This window comes from Coenobita brevimanus, chromosome 25 (genome assembly GCF_032717465.1).
Source record: "Coenobita brevimanus isolate Jiangsu-jjx chromosome 25, ASM3271746v2, whole genome shotgun sequence".
Classification (NCBI taxonomy): domain Eukaryota; kingdom Metazoa; phylum Arthropoda; class Malacostraca; order Decapoda; family Coenobitidae; genus Coenobita; species Coenobita brevimanus.
This window is the reverse complement of record NC_136978.1, coordinates 13773757-13788067: the sequence shown is the minus strand read 5'-3', so window position 1 is coordinate 13788067 and position 14311 is coordinate 13773757. Positions and strand designations below refer to the sequence as shown.

Genomic DNA, 14311 nt, shown 5'->3' with positions numbered 1-14311 from the left:
CATTCTCTCCACATGTCCAAACCACCTCAGTGTATTTCTCCTAATCTTTTCAACCACACCAGTAAACGCACACATTTATACCTTATATATACATAGTGTAAAAACAAGACAAATAAGTAGTCACATCCTCTAGCAGTGCTGGAATGCTTCTGAAATGTAGAGATGGAGTTGCAGAGAGGAGGAAAGGTACAATCACAGCCTGTGTGTGTGTGTTTATTTGTAATGTATGTGTGTGTATGTGTGTGTGTGTGTGTGTGTGTGTGTGTGTGTTACTAGTGGTGACGGTGGTGGTAGTGGTGGTACCAGTGGTCGTAGTTATGGTACTACCAGTGGTGGTGATACTGGAGGTGGCCTTGACCCAAGAGGGAGGTTTATCGCAATGCCTTGGGGCTGGATTAGCTATTCCTATCCTCACTCTCTCTCTCTTTCTCTCCTCCTCACCTCAGTCACTCAATATCACTGTCCCCAGAATCTTTGTCAGTATTCCTCACTCTCAGTTTCACTAAATGAATGTTTCAGGTACTCCTCCTCAGATAACCCTTTCCCCACCATCGTGGTTACTTTGAGTAGTGAAAGGGAACGGTCATGAGCGGTTGCATATTTGAAATTTGGATTTCTCTGAAAATATAGAAAAAACACTTAAACACCTTCTTCACAGATACACTGCATTATATAACACACCATCACTGTAATACATGTAAGGGATGGACAGGTGACGTATTACAAAACGAGGAATAAAATGGCCGGCTGCACGCTCACACGCCCTGCTTGCCTGGCTGCTGAGAGGACACTGAGCTAATAATAGACCGCTTGTCCTTGTGACAGGGTTGACAGTGTTGCCATATGTTTGCCTCAGACATAGACACCCTAACCTATGACTCACCAAAATTTGACACAGGTTCAGCCGCAGATAAAGTTTTGACAACAATTTATAGGGAAAGTGTGTCATAGTGCATCATCTACTCATCAGACTTAAGGCGCTTTGACTCATTTTGCGTCATTGTGCTCGATGGGGTTAAGAATGTCTGCCTCAGCTTGTAGCTCACCTATTGTTCCATCTTTTCTGTTTAATTCCTTTACCAATTCCTCATTTTTTTCCTTTTGTTGGTACAGTTCCTTGTTTATTTCATCCAGTTCCTATTTGAAAGTTTCCTCCAGTTTATTCACTTTCACTGCTAATTTGTTAAATGTATCCAGCTCCACCAGGTCTGTGTAGTCATCATTTTGTGTTTCCTGTTTCCTTTCCTTTTGCCTAAGTGCACTTCTTGAAAGTGCACTAACAGAATAAACTTACTGCTTACACTGTAACATCTCCATTATGTCAGTGTTGGAATTTACCTGGCACCCATCCTTTGTGATTCACCTGGCCTCTGTCCATCTGCTTACATCACCAGTTCCAGGGCTTTGATTATTTGATAAGGTATACTTTCTTTGGGCGTCACTTTTTCACTTTTACTTGCTCTACAATATTAAATCATCCATAATTTAGCTTAGTACCGAGCTTATCTCATTTTAAGATACACTTAGGTTTTGGACAGAGCTGAGCAGAACGCAGCGACGCATATCTGCCCTTTCCCACGTTTCACGTGTGTGTGTGTGTGTGTGTATGTATTTACCTATTTTTAGTATACAGGAATTGAGCTAAGCTTGTATTGTCCTGTCTTCATATCCACTTTTATCCAGTCTAGTTTTAAACACATGGATTCCTTTTGCTTTCACCACCACCTTCTCTAAGTATTCCGAAGTAATCCCTCTAATATCCGAACGCCCAATATCCGAACATCCCCACTAACCGGACATAATCCTCCTGGGATCCAATATTCCCAAAATGGGCCAAAAACCGCAAAAAATTAAAAAAAAATCTGACTTTTTTCCCTCCCATAATTTGAAATTCCTGCCTGGCGCCGAACAGCTGTTACAGCATGGTCCCTTCACCCCTTCCTTCCTCCCCCTCCCCCCTCCCCTGTCAGGTTGCCATTTGGTATTTTTCATTACCAAGTGTGGGCCAATTTGGTAATGAAAAATTCATTTGGTAATGAATTAGAATAATGCATTACCAAATGGATTTTTCACATGTATGAGGATACACAGGATGGAGATGGTGGAATGTTTGCTCTCTTTGATTAATCTGCTACCCTACATAGTGTGAAAATAATCAACATGGTGTTAGTTATAAGGAGAGTGATTACATGTATTTCCACTTGTATATATAATTAGTGAAGAATATATGCTAGCTTTACGAATTTGGTAATGAAAAGTTATATTTGACAATGAAAGTTGAGGAGATTGGTAATGTGGCTGTTGCGATCTGGCAACTCTGTTACCCCACCAACATCAACAGTCACAGCTTAACTCTGATGGAGAGCAGATACTCATAACAGTGCAAGCCACAGGTGCTTATTTTTTGTGAATAAACAGTGAATAAACTGCAATACCTTGCCACTAGAACACACAGGAATTTACAGTGTTGTGCAGTGTTAAGAAATTAGAATTTAGAGTGCAGAGGATTAACTGTGGACTGCAAACTGGCGGTTCAAACCAGTCCAGGAGCAAGGGACTTGTAAGTACCCAGAATGTTTAATACAGTATTGTATAAACTCACCTCTAAAACCTCATTTTATGGTTCTTTTGCATTTATTTCAGTCTTTTATGTCCCTTATTGGTGTGATTTGGGTCTTAAATAGGTGCAATGCATGTCCAGAGGGAGTTGTATAGGTGTTTTTCAGAGTTAGGGTCCATAAGTACAAGTCCATAAGCTGGGGCCCAATATCCGGACAGGACCACTATCCGGACCTGCCTATGACTCTATTATGTCGGATATTGGAGGGATTACTGTACAGGTAACTCGCACGGAACACGTGGGTTTCGTTCCTACCGTGCCGTGTTAGGTGCGAAATCGCGTATATTTAAACTACTCCGTATTTTGCTCCCTAGACCCCCCAAATGTGTTGTTTTGCTGTTATCTGTCACTGGTAATCACTAGAAAGCACTTTAAGTGGTTAGAAGGTTTATTTAATGTTATAACTCACAAATACAGTACTCCAGAGCAAAACTTCAACACACAAATACTGTACGTAAACACAAGGAAACATTCCGACTTCGATCGTAGGTAATCATATAAATCAGGTTAACTGGTACCAGTGCTTTAACTTACAAGTACATACCAGAACAGTACATATTTAACTTAGAAATGCAGTACTGTGATATCGAATGATTTCAGTACATAATCTGTTAGGAATAGCTGGAAAAAAAAAAATGTTATGAATACATTTTCACCTTTTTGATATGTTTATGGTAGTTTCGAGTTATTTTTTACGTTATCGTTGTGCCCATGCTTGAAAAAGGGAGCGAAAGAGTTAAATTTTCAGTCCTAAATGAGAAAACTGCACGTCCTCCAAGGCTAGACTCTGCCACGGGAGAATAAAGTGAAGGGTCAGTCCAATTAGCAATAAGGAAGTTGTGTCACAACTTCCAGCTCCCACACCACGAGAATGGCTAAAAATAGAATCGTAATGCAGTTTCAGAACTAACAATAAGTCTAATTATTACGAATACAGATACAAAGCAGAAATAAATACGTTTACAGACGGGGAAAACGTACTTCTTCCATCATAACATGTTCATCTTTCTCTATCATTTTACGTTCATCTTTATCATTTTACCTTGTTCATTCATTCATTCATTGCCAGACGCCATGTATCCCAGACCTTGTTATTTTCGCAATATATATTGCTGTCTCGTAAACAGGGTGGTTGAGTGTGTTTTGCAAGGGAGGAAAAAGGTTGTATTTTCTGTCTGGGTCAAGATAATGGGTGTAACTGTGTGTGGTTAGGCATGGCCACGAGCGAAAAAATCGTACACCCACTCCTCACGATAGCAGGTGGTGAACTGACAGATGATACGTAACATGAGAGGGTGAAGTCAAGGTCAGTCTCATGTCCCAGATTTTCGTTCACTGCCCGAAAGTTTTCACAGTTTTCTACAAGTTGCATTGCATCAAATGATCCAAACCATTACAGCAAACCTTAGCAAATAGGTAAAGATACCAAGACAAAAATGTATTTTTCTCTTATTATAAGTCTTTAACGAACAAACAAAAATGGCAATATTCCGATGCCGATCATGGGTAATCATATAAATCAGGTTAACTGGTTACAAGGCTTTATTTAATGCTTTAATTGCTTACTAGTACATACCAGAACAGTAAATATTTAACTTACAAATACAGTACTGTAGAAAAGCAGTACAGTAAGAGTTTAACGAACAAACAAAAAAGGCAATATTCCAACGCCGATCATGGGTAATCATATAATTCGGGTTAACTGGTTACAAGGCTTTATTTAATTTATTTAACTTTATTTAAGTGCTTACAAGTACAGTACATACGAGAACAGGAAATATTTAACTTACAAATACTGTACAGTACTGTGGAAAAAACTAACAAATAAAAAAGGCAATATTCTGACGCCTATCAGGTAAACTGGTTATAAGACTTTATTTCTTGCTTTAACGTTATTTAATTGTACTTTAAGTTGCACATAAACTTACCAGAACAGTACAGTACTATAAATATTTAACTTACAAATACTGTGCTACTGTACTTGGGAATGTCTCACTCACTGAATAATTTCCCACCTAAATCGTCACGTAATCAAAACAAACCGCGCGCTTCGGTGACGTTCGAGGATTTGATTTTTCAAAGGCCTCTCCTGCGTTAATTTGTAGTTTTCATAATGTTTTTTTAATCTTACATTGTCTTACATGTATCCCAGCCCTTACCGTGTATAATTGCGAGCGCGTTCCGTGAGATCGTGTTCCGTGCGAGTTACCTGTACTTATACTCCTGTTTGGGAAACTGAATCTTTTAAGATCGTTAAGGTATTTGCTTTTCCTTAATTTAAGTTCATAACCTCTTGTTCTTCCATTGTCCAATACAAAAAAAATTCTCTCTACCCACCTTTTCCACACCTCTTTCATCTAAACATTGTAATCGAATCTCCTGTTTCCCATTTTTTCATGCGGTGTTGGTAACTTCAGTTTTTCCCATCTGTTTGTGTGTGTGTGTGTGTGTGTGTGTGTGTGTGTGTGTGTGTGTGTGTGTGTGTACTTTTTTTCTTAATGCTTTACTCTGTTGTATTCAGCTAAGCAGTCTGTTTGTGATGTTTCATATGAGTTTGCTTTATGTGGCAGTTTGGGTGTGTACCAGCAGAAAGGGTTGAGGATAATGACCTTACATGGCCCAGTATCTACCACCACCACAAGTCAAGATAATGTAGCAGGAGATATCTCAGCAGCAGTAATGATCCAGGTGTGATGCTTGTTTTCCTTCATGAGTTAATGACCTTGTGTAATAGATCTACAATAGCTGTTTTTTAGACTCTGTGCCTTATTAATCATAGTAATCCCCTTCAGCCTGAAAGATCTTTACCAAGTTGAATGAATTGTATGGCAGTGCAGCAGTAGCCAGAATTACACCCATAGACTTTACAGTAAAGGTAAAGGAGGGGACATATGCCATGAGGCGCTTAGCCGCAGTGGTGGGTTATTCACCCAATATCTTGGGATACAAGGCCACTGCATCATCCAGGTCACCACAGTCATCTCCCCTAGGTGTTATCCTAGGTACAGTCTCACCTCAGCATGCAGTGGGGGTATGTCAAGTGAAAATTCATCACATAACAATTTATCTTGTACCGAGATTGGTATAACATGGATTTGGTGGAGATAGGATGGGGGCCAAGGACCACTTAACCTAAAACTTCAAAAACCTTACCCTTTCATGCATGCCCTCAGCATCCTCAGTAGCAACATGCTTTCTACTAGGAGCAGCATCCATGCCAGACATGATTTCCAATTCACAACTTTCAGTATTCATGCACAAAAAGTTATCACTCCACTTAGTCTTGTACACTGCACTTTTTGTTGTGAACTTGCACTGTTATCTGGCAGTAGCAGAGATGTTTCAGTCATGCATGCATGAAATAAGTGAGAGGGAGATGATTACAGTGATTGTAAACACTTGGTTATCTTGGCTCAATCATTTGAATGTTGGCTTGCGTGCGAGGCACCATTTATGCATAGCATTATCATACGCAGCCATTACAATTGTCGTATAAGCAAATTTCACCATCATTATTGCAAAACTGGTTATAACTTTTAGTTCATTGTTCTATCGATTTATCATATACAAAACAAACATGTAACAGGTCTCTTCATTTTACCTACCAGCCCACAAAGAGTGGATGGACACCTAAGTCAAGGGATGCGACCTGCCTGCACCAGGATTTGAACCCTGATGCAGATGGGCCGAGAGCTTTGCTATCAGCCACTGCAGATTTAAGAGATCAAATATCTTTAAGTGTGAAGGTTTTTCTAAGCTGCATCAAATAGTGTGACATTTGCCAGAATATTGTACTGAGGTTTGGTACCTTTCTGAATATGTTAATCAAGATTGGTTTAACCTTTTGAGAGTAGAAATTTCCTCTTTCATCGTCATCATCATCATCATCATCATCATCCTGTATGAATGCTGCATTCGCATCACTCCACCCAGTTAATGGGCACCTTAGGAGGCTCGAAATCATCATCATCATCATCATCATCATCGTCATCGTCATTGTCATCATCACGAATCACATTATTTCTGATCCTATCCACCCTCAGTACTCCACATACATTCCTCAGCAGCCCTGCTCTTACTCTTGACTTTCCATTTTCATACCACACCATAGTCTCACACCCATATGTTAGTGTTGGCACTAACACTCCTTCATGTAAGCCTTGTGCAGCTGCAACACTCAAGCCTCTGTTTCTTATCAAGGCCTTCACTGCACCAGCTACTTTTCTTCCTTGTGTCACTCTACTTTCAACTTCTTTTGCACATTTACCTCACTTTTCTATCACTGTACCCAAGTATTTGAACTCTGTCACCAATTCCAGTCTCTCTTCATTCACTCCATTCACTGTGACATTATACTGGGAGTCACCTTCTCTCTCAATAACCATCACTTTACTCTTCTCTACATTTACTCTTAAGGCACGACGCTCCACATAACCCCATTATTTAGGTATATGGTTACCACCCAGCAGTGTAAATGGTTTCCTGGGGTACTGGAAACATTATGCTTGTCACTCAGTCTCGAGTCACCTAAGGAAGAAGTAAGCAACATTACATGAAGTGAATGGATGATAATTGCCACCACCTACTGCTTCATCTGACATTGAATGTTTATCACCTCTTAATTATGCCATGTACCTTTCCTTTGACTTCATTTATTTTTGCATTCACTTTGATCACCTTCACTGCTAGTATAAAGGCTCTTTCAAGGGAGGAATAATTTAAGATGAAGTTGATAAAGAGGTATATTTTGTTCAGTGTATGAAGTGATGGATATGCTTGTGTCATAATTTACCTGTTAGTGAATTTTGATAAACTTGTAATACATTACACTTAATGTTAAATATTGATTAGATCAGACTTTTTAAGCTACCAGTGTATTGAATGTCCATAAAGAATGCAGAATGTTTGTACTTATAAAATATTGTTTGCATTTCAGGGTGGAGATCAGGTGGAGTTAAAAGTAAACCTGCCACAGACATGTGTTTTCAGCAGTCAAATTATCCACACATTAGAAGTTCCACCTATGTTTGGAGCAGATGACATGAATGAAATGGATGATTTCAAATTCCCCAAACAGATGGATGAAGATAGATGTGGTACAGTCTTGGGTGTTGACCCAGACTTTACTAGTATCCCAGGTGATGAAAGAAGCCTTCATTTCATTCGCACTGCATCATCATGTAACAAAGCGCTTGAATCAGCTCTTGGTCTTAAGGTTGCCAGCAGCACATGGAAAATTACAGGATGGAATGCAGTTGGCACAGGAACTCAGCATAGCCTCAGCAAGAGCCCAGGGGTGATTGGATACCAACTGGCACTGTCTTGGAAGAATCCTGGTAAGTTTTGATAATGCTGAGCATGCATCTATCTATCTATCTATTGCCAGACGCCTCAATCCCGTTCGGGGTGGCCACAAACAAATCGCCTCCACGTCGCCCTGTCCCCTGCCATTTCACTGCCCTGCTCCCAACGCACACCCCCCTCTCTCATATACCTCTCCACCCCATCCCTCCATCTCATCCTTGGCCTCCCCCTCCCTCTTCCCCCCTCCACCTCACTCACATACACTCTGTTCGTCAGTCTTTCACCCTCCATCCTCTGCACATGGCCAAACCACCTCAGTGTATTCCTCCTAACACTTCCTATCACATCCACACCCACACCACAACGCTCCTTTATATCCTCATTTGTCAGCCTATCTCTCCATGTGACTCCATAGACTCCTCTTAAATAACTTATTTCCACTGCTCTTACTCTTGACTTGTGTCCTTCCAACAACGTCCAAGCTTCACATCCATATGTAAGAGTTGGTATCACAATACTGTCATGTAGTAACTTTTTCCACTTCCATGCTCACTTCCCTGTTTCTTATCACTGCTTTCAAGGAATCAGCAACCTTTCTTCCCTGCTGTATCCTTTCAAGCACTTCACCCTCCAAACCTCCATCCTTACTCATCACACTACCCAAATACTTAAACGTACTCACATTTTCCAATTTCTCACCATCCAACCTCGCTGTACATTCACTGACTTCACCTCTCTCAAAGACCATCACTTTATTCTTCCCTACATTCACCTTTAGATTCCATTTCTTACACACTCTCCCAAACTCATCCACCAAGCCATGCAGCTCCCCTTCGTCTTCACTCAACAACACAGTATCATCTGCAAACAACAGTACAGGGAGTTTCCAAACTTTACCCTCTCTCACCAGGGCCACTCCAACATCCACTGCCCTACCTTATACCTCTTTTATTACCCCATCCATGTACAGATTGAACAGCCATGGAGACATGACACATACCTGTTTCAACCCAACCTTCAGAGAGACAAATTCACTCAGTTCACCATCCCCACGCATTGCAGCCTTTGCACCATCATACATACTCTTCACAGCATTCAACAACTTCCTATCTACTCCATATATTCTTAATACTTTCCACAATCCTTGTCTATCGACCCTGTCATATGCTTTCTCCAAATCCATGAAAGCTGCATACAACTTCTCTCCCTTCTCTAGAAACTTTTCCACTAAAGATCTAAGAATGAATATCTGATCTACACAACCTCTTCCCTTCCTAAAGCCTTTCTGTTCTTCTCCAACTACTTCCTCTGTTCTTTCTTAACTCTGTCAATAAGTATCCTACCATACACTTTTCCTATTATACTAAGAAGACAAATGCCCCTATGATTAAATACAGTGATCCCTCAATTATGCGGACTTTCATTATCCGAATGCGTTCAGTCTCCGGACGCTGGGCCTTGGCTCTATTAAACCATTGTCCGAATTTCTATCTATCTATCCATCTATTGCCAGACACCTCAATCCCGTTTGGGGTGGCCACAAACAAATTTCCTCCAAGTCGCCCTGTCCCCGCCATTTCACTGCCCTGCTCCCAACTCACACCCCCCTCTCTCATATACCTCTCCACCCCATCCCTCCATCTCATCCTCGGCCTCCCCCTCCCTCTTCCCCCCTCCACCTCACTCACATACACTCTGTTCGTCAGTCTTCCACCCTCCATCCTCTCCACATGGCCAAACCACCTCAGTGTGTTCCTCATAACGCTTCCTATCACATCCACATCCACACCACAACGCTCCTTTATATCCTCATTCGTCAGCCTGTCTCTCCATGTGACCCCACAGGCTCCTCTTAAATAACTTATTTCCACTGCTTTCACTCTTGACTTGTGTCCTTCCAATAACGTCCAAGCTTCACTTCCATACGTTAGAGTTGGTATCACAATACTGTCATGTAGTAACTTTTTCACTTCCATGGTCACTTCCCTGTTTCTTATCACTGCTTTCAAAGAACCAGCAACCTTTCTTCCCTGCTGTACCCTTTCAAGCACTTCACCCTCCAAACCTCCATCCTTACTCATCACACTACCCAAGTACTTAAACTTACTCACATTTTCCAATTCCTTACCATCCAACCTCGCTGTACATTCACTGACTTCACCTCTCTTAAAGACCATCACTTTACACATCCCCACATTCACCTTTAGATTCCGTTTCTTACACACTCTCCCAAACTCGTCCACCAAGCCTTGCAGCTCCCCTTCGTCTTCACTCAACAACACAGTATCATCTGCAAACAACAGTACAGGGAGTTTCCAAACACTATCCTCTCTCACCAGGGCCACTCCAACATCCACTGCCCTACCTTGTACCTCTTTTATTACCCCATCCATGTACAGATTGAACAACCATGGAGACATGACACATCCCTGTTTCAACCCAACTTTCAAAGAGAAAAATTCACTTAGTTCACCATCCACACGTACTGCAGCCTTTGCACCATCGTACATACTCTTCACAGCATTCAGCAACTTCCCATCTACTCCATATATTCTTAACACTTTCCACAATCCTTGTCTATCGACCCTGTCATATGCTTTCTCCAAATCCATGAAAGCCGCATACAACTTCATTCCCTTCTCTAGAAACTTTTCCACTAAAGGTTTAAGAATGAATATCTGATCTACACAACCTCTTCACTTCCTAAAGCCTCCCTGTTCTTCTCCAACTAATTTCTCTGTTCTTTCTCTAACTCTGTCAATAAGTATCCTACCATACACTTTTCCTATTATACTAAGAAGACAAATGCCCCTATGATTACCACACACTTCTTTTTCCCCTTTTCCTTTGTACAAGGGAATAATTATACCTGACTTCCAATCCTCCGGGACTCTACCTTCCTCCCAGGCCAATCTGCACATCTTCCACATCCATTCTACTACTATCCCTCCCCCATGCTTCAGCATTTCACCACACACTCCATCAATTCCTGGGGCTTTCCCCAATTTAACTTTCTTCATTGCTTCCACAACTTCTATCCTACTGATTTCTTCCTGTCTTCTCACCTCCCTCCTTCTCCCAGCCATTCCCCAGCCACTTTTACTCACATTACTTCCATCCTCTATGTTCAACAATTCCTTAAAGTGTTCTCTCCATCTGCTCACTTTTTCTCCCTTCTCCACTAGTAATCTACCATTTTTATCTTTCACTCCCCTGCTAACTTCACTTCCACCCTGTCTTACTCTTTTCACCTCTTTCCAGAACATTTTCTTACAGTCCCTCCACTTTACACTCAAATTCCTTCCAAATTCCTCATCCACTCTCTTCTTACTCTCTCTTACTAATCTTTTCACCTCTCTCTTTCTTTCTATTATTTGGACGTAAAAGTATCCGAGAACTTTGGCCCGCCACCAACATGTCCAAACATTCGGAACCGTGGGCGCTGGGCTCGCGCCGTTAGCATGAAGTAGTCTGTAACCCACAACCAGAGCTAAAATGTCCATCTGACCCTGTACTGAATGGTCAAAATGCGTGCTCGTCCTGTCACTCCCAACAAACCTCCAGCACCCGAGTAATACGACTGTAACTCGCAAGCGGTGTCAAAATGTCCATGTGCCTTCCCCACTGACTGTCTAATATCGCGCGGCCATGGGGGCTTAGTCTTTCCCAATCGTCACCTCTATCGAACACAGACCACAAGCCACGAGTACATGTTCAGCAACAGCAGCCGTCCGCCTGTCAATCGAAGGTCGAAAGTCCCCCGGCCATAATGTGTTGTGTTTCCGCATGAACACTCGGTGTCTAACAGACTGCAAGCCATGAGTAAATGTACGGCAGAAGCGCCAGTCTGCCTGTCGATAGAAGGGGGAGAATCCTGCCCACAGCTTTGCCTCTCCCCCCCTCCCTTCCCTTCTCCATACCCTCCTGGCTCCCCCCTCACTCCCTCAGTCCTTACCCTCCTCCATGGTGATAGCATTGACTCATGAGTTTTCAAAGTTTTATTTATTTCTTTATTTTTTTATTCGACTACAATTGGTCGTCTAGAAATTCTGTGGTGACCATGAGAGAGCTTATGAAATTCTGCATCTAGACATATGCTTAAATTTTTAATTAGGATGGTGGGAAGTTATATGAGGGTAAGTTTTACTCTCTATTGTGGTAGGTGGGGGCACTCACCATCCACTCACTCGATGTAGTGCTGCTCTTGGGTGTCTGCCCTTTCCTCTCCTCCATCCTTCTTTCCTTCCATCCTCTTCTGTCTTTTTTTTCTTCATTCTTTCCTCGTCCTTCTGCCTACCGTTGACTTTACACTCCCTCTTCTGTCTTTCTTTCCTTCATTCTTTCCTCTTTCTTCTGCCTGTGGGTGACTCTACACTGAGTGACAAGCCAAATGGTTTCCTGTACACCAGGAAACCATATACTATGCTGGGTGGTAACCATATAACCAAATTTTGGCGCTTGGTGGTTTAGTGGGTAATTACGGAGCTCCAATTGGATTGAGCCGGTGAAGGTTTATATCCAAGGGGTGGTTGGGGTTTGTCGTTCACGTGGTGCCACTCAGGAATGAGTGAGGCTGGTCACTCTCATCTTAAAATGTCAGGACAAACTTGCCTAGCCCCGGGCTCCTACGCTGCTCATGGGGCAACGTAGGATTGGATGATGAATAATGATAAAGTTTTACTCTTGAACACTTTATTGCTACATGAATTTCGTACTCTTACTTGTCATTTTTATGTGTTTTTATTAGCTTATCTTATAGTATAAACACCAGCGAAGATGATGGTATACGATTTATATCAATTTTTGGCCATGGAATTTTTTTTGAGTCTTGGGAGCAATCACTCATCACAGACAACAGATTTTCAAACCTTCGTCAGTTTTTTTGTGGATTTTTGTTGTTTGTGCATTGTTTTCATTATGTTCAGCATTAATATGATAATCATGTGTGTTTTGATGTCTAAATATGACAGAAAACAGTGCCAAAATTAGGAGGGGTACTGTACGTACAGTCGTGTATAGGCAGGGTGTTTTTTGGTTTTAGTGTTTTTTTTTAATGGTTTTCTTGGTGTTTAGCATTACTTTGGATATTCCTATGTGTGTTTTGATGTCTAAATATGGCAGATTGACCTGAGAACAGTACCAATATTAGGAGGGATACTGTACATAGAGTTGCGTATAGGTAGGGTGTTTTTTGGTTTTCATTTTTTTTTTTTTTCCATGGTTTTCTTGGTGTTCAGCATTACTTTGGATATTCCTATGTGTGTTTTGATGCCTAAATGTGGCAGATTGACCTGAAAACAGTGCCAAAAGTAGGAAGGGTACTGTACATACAGTGGTGTATAGGAAGGATGTTTTTTGGTTTTTAGTGGTTTTTCTGCAAGGTTTTCTTGGTGTTTAACATTACTTTGGATATTCCTATGTGTGTTTTGATGTCTAAATGTGCCTGAATGACCAGAAAATACTGCCAAATTAAGCATAGGTACTTTACAAATAAGTTAGGTATAGGTTGGAGGTGGGTATAGGTATGGTCTGCGTGTGGTAGGGGAATAGTGTTCATTATTCGGATGTTGCCACCACCTGGACATGCCTTTGGTTCTATCATGTCCAGATAGATTAGAGATTACTGTATTTCCCAGTGCCTAGAGTGTAAAATTGCTAAAATCTTATCCACTCATGCTTAGAAAAATGTTGCAGTATATTTCACAAATATAGAAATAAGAACTGACAGAAATTTGTTAGTTATGGTACCGGTATATTTTAAGTTTGCATTAAGTTTAATTTGGTATGAGATGAGTTGTTTATCTCTGTTTTTGTCAAGAGAAAGAATAATTGGTGGGGGCTTCTGTCATCCACTCTTTGCTATGCTACCATCAAGTGATACTGAGTTACAACCCAAGTGGTTTCTTGTAGCTAGGGAAACCATTGATCCTCCTGAATGGCAATTGTGTAACTGGCTGGCTGGTGGTCTAGTGGGTTAGGGTGCTCTCACCACATGTGGCCCATAAGTTTATATCCAAGGGATGGTTGGAGTTTATTGTTCACATGACACCACTTGAGGGCCAGCAACTGGTCATTTTTGCCCTTATTATTCAGACTAAGTAGTTTAGCCCTGGACCCAATTGGTCTGATAGGGCAATAAAGAAATGGATGGTAGTTTTTTTTTTTTTTTTTTTTTTTTTTTTTTAAACTCTGGGCATAGATTTCACAGCCTGCTCCCAAGGCCCAGCAGTCTTCCCAAATACCATACACCTCCACATGTCACCACTTTGGCACTAACACCCACCGTCCATATTGAATACATGCTAGGGCTGTCTCATACAGGACTGGTGTATTGGTATTAGCGGGTGTATTTTTACGACACGTTGGGAGGTCTTCTGGTAAATCAGT

General features: G+C 41.4%; 1 protein-coding gene across 1 annotated transcript in view; it reads left to right on the top strand.

The window, feature by feature from the left end:
• The window catches only part of LOC145393722 (uncharacterized), an 848279-nt gene that overhangs the window by 213161 nt on the left and 620807 nt on the right, over nucleotides 1-14311 (top strand). Inside the window, exons 25-26 of the mRNA XM_080267765.1 lie at nucleotides 5191-5308; nucleotides 7557-7956. Coding sequence (XP_080123891.1) covers nucleotides 5191-5308; nucleotides 7557-7956 — 518 coding nt within the window. The remainder of the gene's footprint in view (nucleotides 1-5190; nucleotides 5309-7556; nucleotides 7957-14311) is intronic.